The 14,620-nt window shown below is 47.2% G+C and overlaps 1 protein-coding gene across 6 annotated transcripts in view; it reads left to right on the top strand.

Annotated features, from left to right (window-relative positions):
- ARHGAP39 (Rho GTPase activating protein 39) overlaps nucleotides 1-14,620 on the top strand; it is a 370,894-nt gene that overhangs the window by 130,145 nt on the left and 226,129 nt on the right. For 5 of the 6 annotated variants that reach the window (XR_005593866.1, XM_039523605.1, XM_039523606.1 and 2 more), the window contains exon 2: nucleotides 734-1,168. Coding sequence is in view for 5 of the 6 variants with exons in the window: in XM_039523605.1 (XP_039379539.1) it covers nucleotides 734-1,168 (435 nt within the window). In the remaining variant the exon portion in view is untranslated. Of the gene's footprint in view, nucleotides 1-733; nucleotides 1,169-3,823; nucleotides 3,961-14,620 lie in introns of those variants that run through there. The other variant, XM_039523607.1, reaches the window with a different exon arrangement.

Below are 14,620 nucleotides of genomic sequence, written 5' to 3' on the forward strand. Positions count from 1 at the left end.
GCTACAGCTCTTAGCAGCATCACATCAGCCCCTCCCAATGTTTAGCTCTCAATTTTCATGAGTACTAACCTCCTTCTCACAAACACCAGTTATGCTCAGTATTGTCTGAAACTCTGCAACAATCCTGCAAAAAAGGCTTCTAAGATTCCCCTGGAAATAGATAAACGGGGCCAAATCTGGTGCTCAGGACTGCAGTCACTAGTTGCAGTGGTTCTGTATTTCTAGAAAGTGGTTCCATTTCCATATTATATGTGGTGGTTGCTGGACTTTGTTGCTCTCTCTTAGCATCACCTTTTTATTCCTCTGTATTTCTTTATTATTTGAGAGTGCCAACAGCATGCTAAGCATTTCTCAGCCCAGTCTCTGCCCTGGGAGTTTTGAATCTGAATAGACAACGTACTAATGAGGGTAGTAGGGTGGTGTGTCAGTGTTAAAAGGTAGCACATCTGCTCAGTGCTTGAATTTAAAAAAAATGCCTTTTAGATGGTTATCAGATTAGCTCGCTCCCCTCTGTGCTGTGATCTGGGGATGGGGCAAAGGCCTTTCAGAAGGGATGCGTTTAAGGGAGAGTCACTGGAATCCATAGCTTTGTATAGGGAATAGTGCAAGCCAGGGCTTGGGAAAACCTGACTCACATCCCCTCCCAAGCAGCCTTTGCTCTCCACCCTGCCTTCCTAGCTGGTTCTGGGCAACTGCAACAGCTTTTTAATTGTCCCTCTTTGTTCTCCCTCAGGCTGGAATGGGTGGAAATCATAGAGCCTCGAACGCGGGAGCGCATGTACGCCAACCTCATCACAGGGGAGTGCGTGTGGGATCCGCCCGCTGGCGTCCGCATAAAGCGCACCAACGAGAACCAGTGGTGGGAACTGTTTGACCCGAACACCTCACGGTTCTACTACTACAATGCCACCACCCAGCGGACCGTATGGCACCGGCCGCAGAACTGTGACATTATCCCGCTGGCCAAGCTGCAGACCCTGAAGCAGAACACCGAGTCACCGAGGGCCTCCACAGAGAACAGCCCTGGGCGGAGCAGCAATGTCAGCAGGGAGGGCAGCACCAGCTCCTCCCTGGAGCAGGAGCTGGAGGGCAGCGAGAAGGTGCAGGATCAGACGAGGTCAAACCGTCAGTCAGCCCAGTTCGCTGTGGTGAAAGAAGAACCAGAAAGGTAAAGCAGAGCTGTCTCTACGCAGCATGTGACGTAGACTGATGGGTAGCGAAATACCCTCAGCTAGGGGGAAGCTATAATGCATTTGTGCTGCAAGCGACAGATCCTGTGTAACCCACCCCTTCCCTGGATGAACTGGGACTAGAGCTCTGGGTGGTGGGCTGCAGGCTCTGGCCGCGTGCAGCTTGAGCTAGAGCTGCGGTGCCCAAACTTCCTCTCACATCCTCCCTGCCCCCCTTACCAGTAATAGAATGTGTCCACACCAGCCCGGGCTGGGAGCAGGGTCAGGGGCGGGGTGGTGCGTGCTCCCTCCCCAATCCCCTGTGGGGGCTGGCCTGCCCCACCCCGAATGTTCCTCCGTGCCCACTTAAGGAAGGGCTCTCCCCACACTTTGGGGACAGCTGTACTAGAGGATAGCTTTTCTAGCTAAAGTATTACTGGGCCATGTGCAAGAGGGCAATGTCATTCATTTATAAAGCAATTAAGTATTGGAGGAAGGGGTGTCACTGCCTCTGACTGCAGGGATACCTCTGTGCCGACCCGCAGGTGTAACTTAGTGCAGTCTCCTAAAAACACTTAGGAAAAGCAATTTTCTAAACTTAGAAATGCACCATATTTCATAAAATGGAACAGAAATCTCTCCACCAGACCTATTTCCAAGGCAAGTGACTTTTATCCCTTTTCTGTACCTCATCGGGAATACAGTCTGCCGGGCTGATCTGTTTGTGCTGACTCGGGGGTTTTCCAGCAGGGGTGACTTTCTCTTTTAAAAAGGGGATTTTCAAGTTGAATAAAAATACAAAGTCAAGTCTCCTGGTATGTAGGCACAAATAAACTGTGCTCTCCGGTCCGGCAGCTGCATTGCACCTTCTTCTTTGCACCCCTGTTCTGTACTGTTATTGATTTAGTTTTGATGCATATGTACCTATTTTTCCCCTTTAAAATGTATATTATTGAAATGTAAGTAAACTCCCCAGCCACAGGTCTGCCTGAAATTGCACTCTTGCCATTTGCAGATAATTGGCAGAGAAATCTGTGCTTGTAACTAGGGTTTTACTTTCTCCCAGTCTACATAACAGTGCCATGGCATGGCCTAGTGGTTAGAGCCAGGGCTGGGTGTTAGACCTTCCTGGCTGTGCCACTGAATTGGTGTGGTACCGTGGGGAAATCACTTACCCTGTCAGTTTCTCCATTTGTAGAATGGAGAGAGACCTGAGCTTTGTAAAAACCCTTGGAGATCCTCTGGTGGAATGCACCATGGAAGTACTGAGTCTAGTAGTGCTGGGTTACCTGTACAGTGTGCTGCATTAGTCCTCTTACAGTGCACGTGGCACCACTGCGCTTTCCTTTTATTTATTTATTACTTACTACCTACAGAGGATATAAATGGGAGTTTATTCCTAAAAATGATCCCATTGTAAACCTCTGGATGTAATATTCATTCAGAGTTTCCATAGTAGCAGCTACTCATTTCCCACCCTCCACTCGTTCCAGCCATTACTACTGTTAGTAAATGTCCATAGTCTGGTAGTCCAAAGGCTTTCGTTGGGATCTCTGCCCCGTTTGCTGAATGCCACACAAACACAATAGAGGCAATATCTGCCCTGAAGAGCTTCTGTTCTAAAGATGCAGTTTCCCTCTCTCTGGCCAAGTCTACTCTTGAGGGGTGATTCTCAGCTTCTGTAAATATACTCATGCTAGCTCTCTTCAAGCTAGTGCTCTAAAAATAATAGTGTAGTCATGAGTGGTGGCCTGGGCTAGTCAACCAAGTGAAAACCTGCCTAGATCCTATGAGTGCACAACCTGGGGCGGCTAGTCCATGCTGCTGCTTGCTGCTTCCCGTGTGACTGCAGCTACACTCCTATTCTTAGTGCACTAGCTCAATGAGAGCTAGGGCGAGTGTGTCTACGCGAGCTGGGAATCCCAACCCTAGCTCCAAGTGTAGATGTAGCCTCAGGGAAACTCTCTCACTTAGGTTGTGGCTGTTTCCTGTGTTGCTTTATTGTAACTTCCCCACCCGTCCGCCTCCCTGATGCCCTCTACTGTCTATTCAAAATACAGCAGCCAACTTCATATTCCGGCTTGTCCATCATGCAGAGTGTCTTACCCCGTCTTTGAATCCCTCTACTGATTTCTCTTGTCTGCCCCATTAGGTTCAAACTTCTCGTCTTCTCCTTCAAGGCCCTGGCAACTCTGAGCCATCTGATTTATCCTCCTTTCTTCTTGAACCCCGCTATCCCTCTGCTATGCCAGTGATACCAACTGGGTCTTCCCGCATGTCCGCATCATGCTTTCTTTATGCTTCCCTACACATGGAATGCCTTCTGTGAACTGATTCAGAAGGCCACTACCTTCACCTCCTTCCAGTTCATTCTCAAGATACACTTCTGTGATGCCTACAAGGAACTGACCAACTAATGCTGAATAGGTGGAGGGGAAGTTGGTATAGTTGCTGGATGTTTCATTTTAAAATGTATATAAAATTCATACATATTTTTGATTGCATTCCTCTCCGCCAGCCTTTGGGTGTCATTTGTCATCTTAGATAGGCCCTGCCCTAGCTGTGGGGACAGCACTCAGCATACTGAGGGTGCTACCAGAATAAATAACTGTTCCATGCCCCGAAGGTCACTCACTACATTTGGTTTTTCTCAGGCTAATAGGGGAAGTGATTTCCAGAGGTGAGTGCTCTGCCTCCAGATCCCCAGCGCCTGAATCCATGGACGCTTAGTGCTGACACCCCATTGGGAACAGGGAATGGCAGTGGCTAAACTAACCAAAATTGGAACAGGGTAAGGCTTGTAGACCAAGATCACCACCTTAAATTGCAACCAGTACTGCGGTAAATGTGAATAATTTGGGTCAGTGCTAGCAAGGCATAACCCTGCTATAGCCTCAACCAGACCTTCAGCAGGGTTGCTGGACCTTAAGAAAGATAAATTGATCCCTTAGGTACTTATCTGGCCCTATTAACATAATAATATCTGGGCATCCCCAATCTTTTAATTAATTTACCCTCATAACAGCATAAAAACGGCCATAGTGGGTCAAACCAATGGTCCATCTAGCCCAGTCTTCTGACAATGGCCACAGCCAGGTGCTTCAGAGGGAATGAACAGAACAGACAGTCATCAAGTGATCCATCCCGTCTGTCGCCCATTCCCTGCTTCTGGCAAACAGGGCTAGGGATGCTTCAGAGCATGGTTTTGCATTTCTGCCTATCCTGGCTAATAACCATTGATGGACCTATCCTCCATGAACTTATCTAGTTCTTTTTTGAACCCTGTTATAGTCTTGGCCTTCACAACATCCTCTGGCAAAGAGTTCCCCAGGCTGACTGTGCGTTGTGTGAAGAAATACTTCCTTTTGTTTGTTTGAAACGGGCTGCCTATTAATTTCACTTGGTGATGCTTAGTTCTTGTGTTATGAGAAGGAGTAAATAACACTTCCATATTTACTTTCTCCACACCAGTCATGGTTTTATAAACCTCTATCATATCCCCCTTAGTCATCTCTTTTCAAAGTTGAAAAGTCCCAGTCTTATTAATCTCTCCTCATATGGAAGCTGTTCCATATCCCTAATCACTTTTGTTGTCCTTTTCTGTACCTTTTCCAATTCTATGCATCTTTTTTTGAGATGGGGCGACCACTATTCAAGATGTGATATAGGGCAGTGCTATTATCCCTGGATGACAGAATAAGAAATAATGGGTTTAAACTGAAGTAAGTGAGATTTAGGTTAGTCATTAGGAAAAACTTCCTAACTGTCAGGGTGGTTAAACACTGGAACAAATTACTTGAGGAGGTTGTGGAATCTTCATCATTGCTGGTTTTTAAGAACAGGTTAGATAAACACCTGTCAGGGAGGGTCTAGATAATACTTAGTCCTGCCTCAGAGCTGGGGACTGGGTAGATGACCTATCGAGGTCCTTTCAGTCCTATATTTCTATACTTTCCCCATCTGTACAGTGAGGAACTGAGGCATAGAGGCTAAATGATTTGTCCAAGATCACACAGGAAGTCTGTGGCAAAACAGAGACTGGAACTCGGGTCTCACAAGTCCTAGGCTATCTTAACCAGCGAATCATCCTTTCTCTTTAATGAACAAATCTTCTAAAGTTTCCCACTGGCTCTCTTCCAAATCGTTCTTGGGCTTCAGAGAGTCAATCTGACCTCTCATTTCAATACGTACTGCCCTTTGCATTAGTGGAGCTGAAAGTGCTTTACAAAGTGCTATATAAGAGCTATATGGTGGTGATATTTATTTATTATTACACTAAGAAAATTGCAGCAGCCCTCACCACTAATATGGAGGTGCAGCTGCCAGAGACTATGGCTCCCAATATAGTATGCACCAGTGCATATGCAGTAGCCTCTCTGCTCAAGATGGAAGCTTTGCCTCTTGGAATCTGTTACTTCTGTGGGGTGCACCTGTATATTAAACTGTGGTTTGTTCGTTTTCATGCCAGTTAGGTACAGCTGCTGCCAAGCTTGTCTCAGAAAACTGAAGTTTGGGCCTTCTCCCGGCAGAAGTGTGAGGCGTTAACTAGAATTGGAACGGGAGGCTTTAATTTTCTGTGCAGATGGTCCTGTGTTTTTCTGCAGGCAGCAGCAGCATGTGCATGCTCAGCAGCTTCCTGAAAGAAAAGAGAGATCCATTTTCCTTTCAGCGGTAATACCCACTCTTGTTTAGTGCCTGTCTTTACTGGTGTGTTGTTCTGCAGACACTAATTGTGACATTGCAGATCATTAAAAGCTCCCACTGCTTCAAATGCCAGGTTGCTGTGCTGCAGGATGCAAAGGCTCAGGAGGGTGAAGTGAATGAAACTGGGCCTGGAAGTGAAAGAGTGTTACCCTGTAATGCTGGAAAATGGGAAACGCTCTCTAGCAAGAGCCAGCACCAGGCTGAGAGAGAATAATAAAACATAGGGTGGCTTCTTGGGAACTTTCTCTCCAGTCCCCCATGCAATCTCCCTCCTCCCCTTTCTCCACAATTCAGTCATGGCTCATGTACATTCAGAAAGTGAGTCCTAATTCTATAAGCATTGGCAAATGTACAGTAGGTCCTAAATTACAAGTATAAATAAAGGCACCAGGTCCAGATTCATCCTTGTAGAGTCCCCTGTGTGAACTGTGATGAAAGTGGAGTTTCACAGCAGTGGAAACAGTACATGAGCTGAAGCATAATATCTGCCCTCTGTACCTGGAAATGGTTTGATGGCAACTGTGTCTCTCTAGCCTGTGTTCGTGTGCCAGAGGAGAGCTATAGCACTGCCATACTGCCCAGCGCTGGATTGAAGCATTGGTCCTGTAGGCCCATGGCTAGGGCCCCATCTCCTGGAGTCAAGTGATTATGGCAGGATATCAGCAGCTGTTTTTTATAAAAGCTGTTTCCAGCCCTTGTGACTGAAGAAGAGCTTGCAAATATGACCAGAGTGTAACTGCTGCAGCCATTTCTGTCTGAATCTGCAGAGACAGAGACAGTAGGTCTGAGAAGGGGAAACTCCCCCTGCATCTGAGAGGGGGAAGTTAGCTCTAGAAATGGGCCAATACCTGATTTATTTTTTTTTGGTTGTCAGGCGGTTACAATGTATTTGAGTCAAACTGAATCTGAAAAATGTTGGTGAATTGAAAAAGTCCATTTCAGATCAGATGGAACATGTTGTTTGAGCTGAAACTTCCTGTGGCCAGGCACTGGATTCTCAAGACAGAAGGAGGAGAAGGTGCTGCCCCCCCTTAACTGTTTAGCCCAGTGATTAGGGTACTCACCAATTCAAAACCCTGCTCTGACATAGGGATTTGAACCCTGGCCTCCCCCTAGGGCCCTAACCACCTGGCGATAGGTTATTCTGGAACTTGGAGATGTTTCGTTTTCTCCTGTGGAAGCTGTTCTATTTCTTATAAATACTAACTCTACAGCCTAAGAACATAAGAAAGGCCGTACCGGGTCAGACCAAAGGTCCATCTAGCCCAGTATCTGTCTACCGACAGTGGCCAATGCCAGGTGCCCCTGAGGGAGTGAACCTAACAGGCAATGATCAAATCTCTCTCTCTCCCATCCATCATCCCCATCCTCTCAGACAGAGGCTAGGGACACCATTCTTACCCATCCTGGCTAATAGCCATTTATGGACTTAGCCACCATGAATTTATCCAGTCCCCTTTTAAACATTGTTATAGTCCTAATGGCCTGATGGCCAGGGCACTCTGCAGGGAGTTGAACCTGGATCTCCCACATCCCAGGTAAGTGCTCGAACCACTGGTCTGAAAGTTAAGGGACCACCACCTCCTCCAGCCTTGCAAACCTAGCCTGATCCCCTCCCCCCCCCGCTCGAATCTGACAAATCTATGTTAAATTCGCGATAGCTTTGGGTTGACTGAAACAGCCTTTTTTTTTTTTTTCCCCCCCGGCAAATAAACTATTTGTCTGAAAAACTTCACCCAACTCTAGTTAACTCCAAGATACGCGCCGGGCGGGCAGCGCTCTGGGCGGCGGAGTTGCATGCTCCTGCCGAGCAGCGCGGTGGCGTGTCTGGCTCTGGCCAGACATGCTGCTCTGAGTGGCATGGTAAGGGGGCCGGGGGTCAGTCAGGGGACAGGGAGCGGTTGGACGGGGCGGAGGTTCTGGGGGGCCGGTTGGGGGCCGGGGGTTGGATAAGCATGGGAGTCCCGGAGGGGGCCTGTCAGGCAGTGGGGGTGTGGATGGGGTCAGAGCACTCAGGGGACTGGGAGCAGGGAGTTGGATAGGGGGTAGGGTCCCGGGGACAGTTAGGGGCGGGGAGGTCCTGGGAGGGGGCAGTTAGAGGACAAGGAGCGGGGGGGGGGTGTTGGATAGGTCGGAGGTTCTGAGGGGGGCAGTCAGGGGGCAGGAAGTGGGAGGGTCCGATAGGGGGCGGGGGCCAGGCTGTTTGGGGAGGCACAGCCTTCCCTTACCCGGCCCTCCGTACAGTTTTGCAACCCCAATGTGGCCCTCAGGCTAAAAAGTTTGCCCATCCCAGTGTAGTGGGTGCAGCTAATCCACCCAACCAGATGCGTCCTGACTATTGGGGTAAGTACAGTGTGCGTGTGTGGGCGGGGGGAAGCCCTGCTGCCACTTTATCTTCAGATGCCCTGTTGCTTCCTAAAGGTGGCAAGCGTGAAAAGTACCACGCAGAAATCCACATCATCCAACTTTGGCTTAACTCTATTAATGCTGCTGGACTCAAGTGCCTTCCGGTTTCAGTGGAAACACATTCCCTGTATGCACCACCCTCTTATATGAAATTATACCTGGCTGCAGCAGTATGGCCCGAAAATTAAAATATAGCTAGATACAAATCCTGAACCCCGCAGGAGAGAGGTGCTTTGCTGGTTGCCCACAAAAGGTGCTCTGCACTGTACTGCTGATGCTCACATGCACCGTGCAGCTCATTGCTCTGCCAGCAATACCTTATGAAACTAGGGTTGAGTCAGTTACTTGAGGACTGAGTCAGAGGTGCCCAGGGGTTAGTGGGGCCTACTGTTAGCACTTCAGGGGGCAGGTCTACTCTCAGTCAAGAGCTTCCCCTCTGAAAAGTCCCAGAGCACTGAGGTGCCGTCAGGAGGGGGGCGTTACTCTACTAGCTCTTACCGATGCACGTTTTTCATCAGTATCTCCACAGCACGGCAGCCTCTGGCTGGCACATGCACCTTATTTACATTGTAACTGTAATTTGAACGGCTTTGCTGCTGCCTAAGGCGCCAGGCTCCTCAGAAAAATGCTGCTGATTGTACCTGGTATGTGAGTGGGATTTGGATGGAATGCGAGGCTAGATACACACTGCTGTGGTGCACACATTGGGAAGTAGAGAAGCAGCAGTGAAACAGTTAATATATTTGGCACCACTTCAATGGCTGTGAAAACCAGCACTTGAAAGCAAAAGAGATTCAAGAGTGATCCAGTCCTCATGCTGTAAGAGGTTTTCTTCAGGTGTTGGCTATGCTGGCCGCATGCAGTATTTACTGCCGTAGCCAGAGGCTCTCTGCTTGGAATAGTGGGTCCTGCAGGTTAAACTCTAAGGGATGGGTAGGGGAGAGTGGTTTCCTTTGCTTTGGAAAGCTAGCGCTTCCTGACAGATGATTGCTGGGAACCAGCAGGGGACCATGGCACTGGAGTTTGTAGAGCAATATTGCAGTCAAGTCTGAAGCAGAGACAGGTTGTTATTTTGGAAACAAGTGAAACAATTCTAAAGGGTAAAGCCCTCGGAAATAGCCTGCAGGGACCCATCCTGTGCTGGCGGAGTGATAGGCTGGATGACCTAATGGACCTGCTCCAGCTCTGATTTCTGTGATTCTGTAGCGAAGCACAAACGAGGAAGGACGGGTGACTGCGGTCAAGGCTCTTTCATGGGAAAGCCTCCGGTGGCAGAGATCTCATCTCTAGAAGTGGCTGATGCTTTGGGTCCTGGAGAAGATAAACTTAAAGAACAAGAGAGCCGTGCAAATTAAAAATTGATTTTTGATTGCACTGATAGTGGCTATGAAGGGCAGAGCCAGTCCAGGCATCTGTGCTGCTGAGCTCCTCTAGCTGCTCAGAGCTCAGTGTGTTCTTCCTTTTGTTGTGGTTTCAGAACCTTAGTAACTTGATGGGCCTTTTTTCTCTGCCTTGTGCCCATCAAATTGTAACCATATCTTAACTCGTGTCTTTTGGCTGATACCAGAATGGACCTTAAACCTTAACAAACGTGCTTCATAGAACAATGAACACTCACGTGGGGCTGTCTAGGCATAGAAAAATATACAGAAATGACAAGTCCTCAGAGAGAGGGAGCTAAGTATTATCTCTATTTCAGCTGAGGCAGAGAGGGGAAATCTCTCATGCCAGGTATTGCAGAGTCAGTGTTGAAGTCAGGACTAAACTAGGCAGTTCCTGGTTCCAAGTAGGGTCTAATGGACTGAGCTGAACAGAAGCCATAAAAGCACAGTAGCATGTATAGACTGATTTGAACAACAAAGCATTTGAAGATCTGCTTATTTCCTTTTCCCCTCTTCTTTTTTAAATCTATGGTTAGACATAAACACCCACATTTTCGAAGCGTGGCACAGGATTTCAGCTAATGAGACTCCCATTTAAAGTGCAGATAGTTTAAAACCAAGGCCTGTTATTTGGAAGATGTCCCTGAATGTGATAAAGTCCAGAAGTCTGCTTTATAGCAAGCAGAAATGTTAGATTTGAACTGAAGTTTCTCTTGAGGAATCAGTTCTTAAGTGGGTATTCACCCACGAAAGCTCATGCTCCAATACGTCTGTTAGTCTATAAGGTGCCACAGGACTCTCTGCTGCTTTTACTGTCTTAATATGTGGCTGTCTGGTCCTAAATCTATATATAAATTTTCTTTTTACAGGCAGTAAATATGCATTAACATTCACAAGACCATTTCTAGCCAAAAAATTTATAGCACCATAGATGTGCGCCTGGCACTGTAAGGCAAGAGGCTAAACTCCTTACAGGTGTAAACTGGTGCAATGCCACTGACTGCGGTGCTTACTGCAGTGGTGAATTTAGTCTGAGGGGCTTATGTTATAGTTAGGGAAGACAACACGTCATGGAAAGTGTGGGTAAGACAATTGGGTTCTCCATCTTTTGACCTGCTTTATACTTTCTTACCAAGCCCTGTTTGTTGCTTTTCCTGCATCAGCCCCATTGGTGTGTAAATGACACCAGTGGAATTAGTGTCTTGCTTATGCTAACTTACCCTGAACTTTAGCTTGGTAGCCTTAAAAAGGTACCGTGTTGTATCCTTAAAAGGGTAGATTATAAAATCTATCAGAGCTAATAGTCTCAAGACTTGCATTGAATATTTTGCTTCATTCTTTGTTTTTCTTCTTTTATAATTTGGAAAAGGCTCTTCTATAGTTACTGGCCTTCCAGATGTGACTGAGCCTCTGTCAGATAGCCCTAAATCCTTGGAGAAGGCTTTATCTGGGGCAGTGAAGATGTGAAGCCTGTTTTGGGGCATCATGTGGCTGCCACAGATCTATCCTCTGCTGGGACTGTATGTAACCACTTGGGAGAGATGTGACTAATGCGAGACCTGGGGGTTCAAAGGACTGTATTGAACAGTGTGCCAGACAAAGATGGACTTTTGGAACAAAAGTGTTAATATTTAGAGGGAGGTGAATACAGATTCCCCACTTCCAATTATGCAAAAACGCAGCCTTTTGAAGCTGTGCCATGAGGGGTGGGCCATTGTCTGCTGATCACCCATTACTTGAAACCAAGATTAAAGGAAAGACTGAATTATTCATGGTGGTTCCGCTTCTGAATCTGAGAGCATATCTACATTACAAACTTTTGCCAATGCAAGTTTCATTGGCAGAAAGCCACCACAGTTAGTATCTATTGCTTGCATGCACGCACACTTGGTTCCTTGTGTTGGCCCGGCGTGTACTCACCATGAGTGCTTGTTTTGAGGCACAGAATAGTGCACCATGGGCAGGTATCCAGTGCAGTCTTTTGGGAAGCTTTGGCAATGCATGGGGGAGCAGAAACAAGTCATGCAGGGGTGACTGGGACAGCAGGGTGAAGTTCCCATCATGCAACTTTCTCCATCCCATAATGCTATTTCTATCTCATAATTTTCACACCTATTTTGAAAATCCAATTAACTCATGCAGGATTTGTCACTGTCTGCCATCTCTGACAGAAGCATTAAACCTGCACAACTCTACACTACTGTCATGGGCATTATCAGCACAGGACACAAGATCTTCCAGTATTTGCAGAGCTGCAAGGGAATGGGGTGATTTTTCCTGGAGATCCATTTGCTGTTGGACATAGCAGGAACCAATTAAAGATTGGTGGTAGTGTTCCTGGAGCAGCTGAAAATGGTGGCGCACTGCTTCTGAGCCTGAAAAATGAGGTGAGATTGCATTGTACTGCAGGCTTGGGATGACAAACAGTTGCGGCAGAACTTTCAGCTACACAAGGTCACATTCCTGGATTTGTGTGCCGAGCTTGCCTCAGCCCTCCCGTACAGGGACACCAGACTGAGAGCTGCATTGACAGTGGGGAATTGAGTGGCAATTGCCCTGTGGAAACTGGTGGTGACAGATTTCCCACTGACCAGTAGCAATCATTTTGGATTTGGAAAATCCACTGGGGGGGGGCTGTTGTCATGCAAGTGTGCAGGGCCATGAATTGTCTCCCCCTACACAAGACTGTGACTCTCAGCAACATTCAGGACATAATGGATGGATTCGCTGCAGTGGGGTTTCCAAACTGCCATAGAGCAATAGACTCATACATATCCCTATTTTGGCACCAAACCACCTTGCCACAGAGTACATCAACAGAAAGGGCCATTTTTCTATGGTTACAAACACAGGACTGTTCAGAAAGCTACAAGCAGGGACTTATTTCCCCTGACTGGCAGACTACCATTAGCAATGTTGAAATGCCAATAGTGATCCTGGGGGACCCAGCCTACAACTTACTCCCCTGGTTCACGAAAATGTACACCAACCACCTCGATAGCATCAAGGAAAGATTCAACTACTAGCTCAACATGTACAAAATGACACAGTGCTTTTTGTAGCGTGAAGGGGTGCTGGAATTGTTGACTCACAAGATTGGATCTCAGTGAGAAAAATACCCCAATGGTTATAGCAGCCTGCTGTGTACTGCATAATATCCGTGAAGCAAAGGAGGAAAAGCTGCTGCTCGAGTGGAGGGTGTAGGCAAAGCAGCTGCCTGCTGAGTTTGAACAGCCTAACACAAGGGCTATCAGAACTCAGTGCAGAATTATATGGCTCAGGGAGTCTTTGAAACAGCACTTTAACAGTGAGCCACAGTAAGGTGTTGTGGTGTATTGTGCTCTACCTGGCCTTGCAGTTTGGGGGCCTGTGAGGAATTATGTGGTGCTTGGTGCACATCTATGGATATAACACTGACAGTGCACCTATTAATAGTGTGATGCTTCTGGTACTCTGTTTGTCACTGATCCCATGAGTTGTGTACAATAAGTGGGTGCTTTCAAGACTGCCAGCCATTCTGCAGCATATATTGGGAACTAATAAAGATGAATTATTTCCCAAACAAGAGAGTTTTATTGAGTAATGAAAACAATTAAAAAAAATTCTGTGCAAGTTAAAAGTAAATACATTAAGACTTTAATAAATTTATGGAACAGAGCTTAAAGAAAGGGAGGGAACATTCCTGTCCATTTTAGCTATGCATGTATCAACAGTGGCTCTGACAGGTCAGAATGTGAAACTGTGGTTATCCTTAAGGTCCCCTGGAGTGGAGAGGTAGGGGTAGGAATGTGGCCCATGATGCCACATGGAATGTCGAGGGGGAGTTTAGGGAAGTGCTATACTGGAGTTGACCATGGACTGCAAAGAGAAGTGGGCCCTGGGGTCATTGAACCTGTAGGTCGAAAAGAGTTTGCAGCATGTTTGCGGCCAGGGAAGTCCCATTATGTCTGGGTGCATCTCCCTCCCCAAATCCTGGGCCTTTCTCCATGCATTCATCCTCCAGGTGGTCTGTTCACGGTCTGATGCAGCGTTGGCTTACAGGATCTCACTGAACATGTCATCTTGAGTCCTCTTCTTTCTTCTCCTCATCAGGCTCATGTGCCCTGTGTGTGTGTGGGGGGGAAACCCCTCAAGGTGCAATGGTAAAACACACAGAGGTACAATTGCCAGTATAGTTTCAAAGGAAAGCATAAATTAAGTTTCAGATCTCCCTTCCCTTGCTCCCCATAAGTTTTAAACAAGACATGCAATAGCGCAATAGACATCATACATATCCCTATTTTGGCTTCTGCTTTGGAGTGCTTGTGCATGGGTACCATGCCCAGCTCCAGTCATGGTGAGTAGCCCGCCATCGGTGAGGAAAATGAGAAGGGAGTTGCTCAGTTGCAGGAAACTGAGCATAGTGCCAGTACCCTATCTGATGATTATCGCTGATCTCACTCCTGAGGGTAACAAAGGCACAGAGAAAGAATCAGCTGCTTGCTGGCATCCCAAAGCTGCCTGGGCCCGTAGGCAGATAGCCCATTTACTGCAATGGTACCTACTGAAGTTATTGCAGACTGGTGTGGGAAGGAAGAAATACTGTGGAGGAAGAAATAAGGCTGCCATCCGTAGAAACCTACGGGAGAGGATTGCAGAGTACCTCCATGAAAGTTTAATCAGTTCTCTCAGGAGGATTTACGGGACATCCGTGTGTACATTCACAAAGTGCTCTGCATGGCCCCTCTTGCCTAACTAACTCTACCCCTCTTTGTTGTACTGCTGCCTCTTCTCATAAGAGTAAATTAATGAAGAGTTAACTGTGTCCTGCTAAGTTGGGGGTTCCATCACTGTGATGAGAAATAAATTGATATACTTACTCAAGGTTCCTTCTCCTGCTTCAGACTCACCCATGCTTGACTGCCAGGACTGACTGGACTGTGGTGGAGTCTCAAACAGTTTTGGCTCGTGGCATAGCTG

Source organism: Mauremys reevesii, linkage group 2 (assembly GCF_016161935.1).
Source record: "Mauremys reevesii isolate NIE-2019 linkage group 2, ASM1616193v1, whole genome shotgun sequence".
In the NCBI taxonomy this organism is placed as follows: Eukaryota; Metazoa; Chordata; order Testudines; family Geoemydidae; genus Mauremys; species Mauremys reevesii.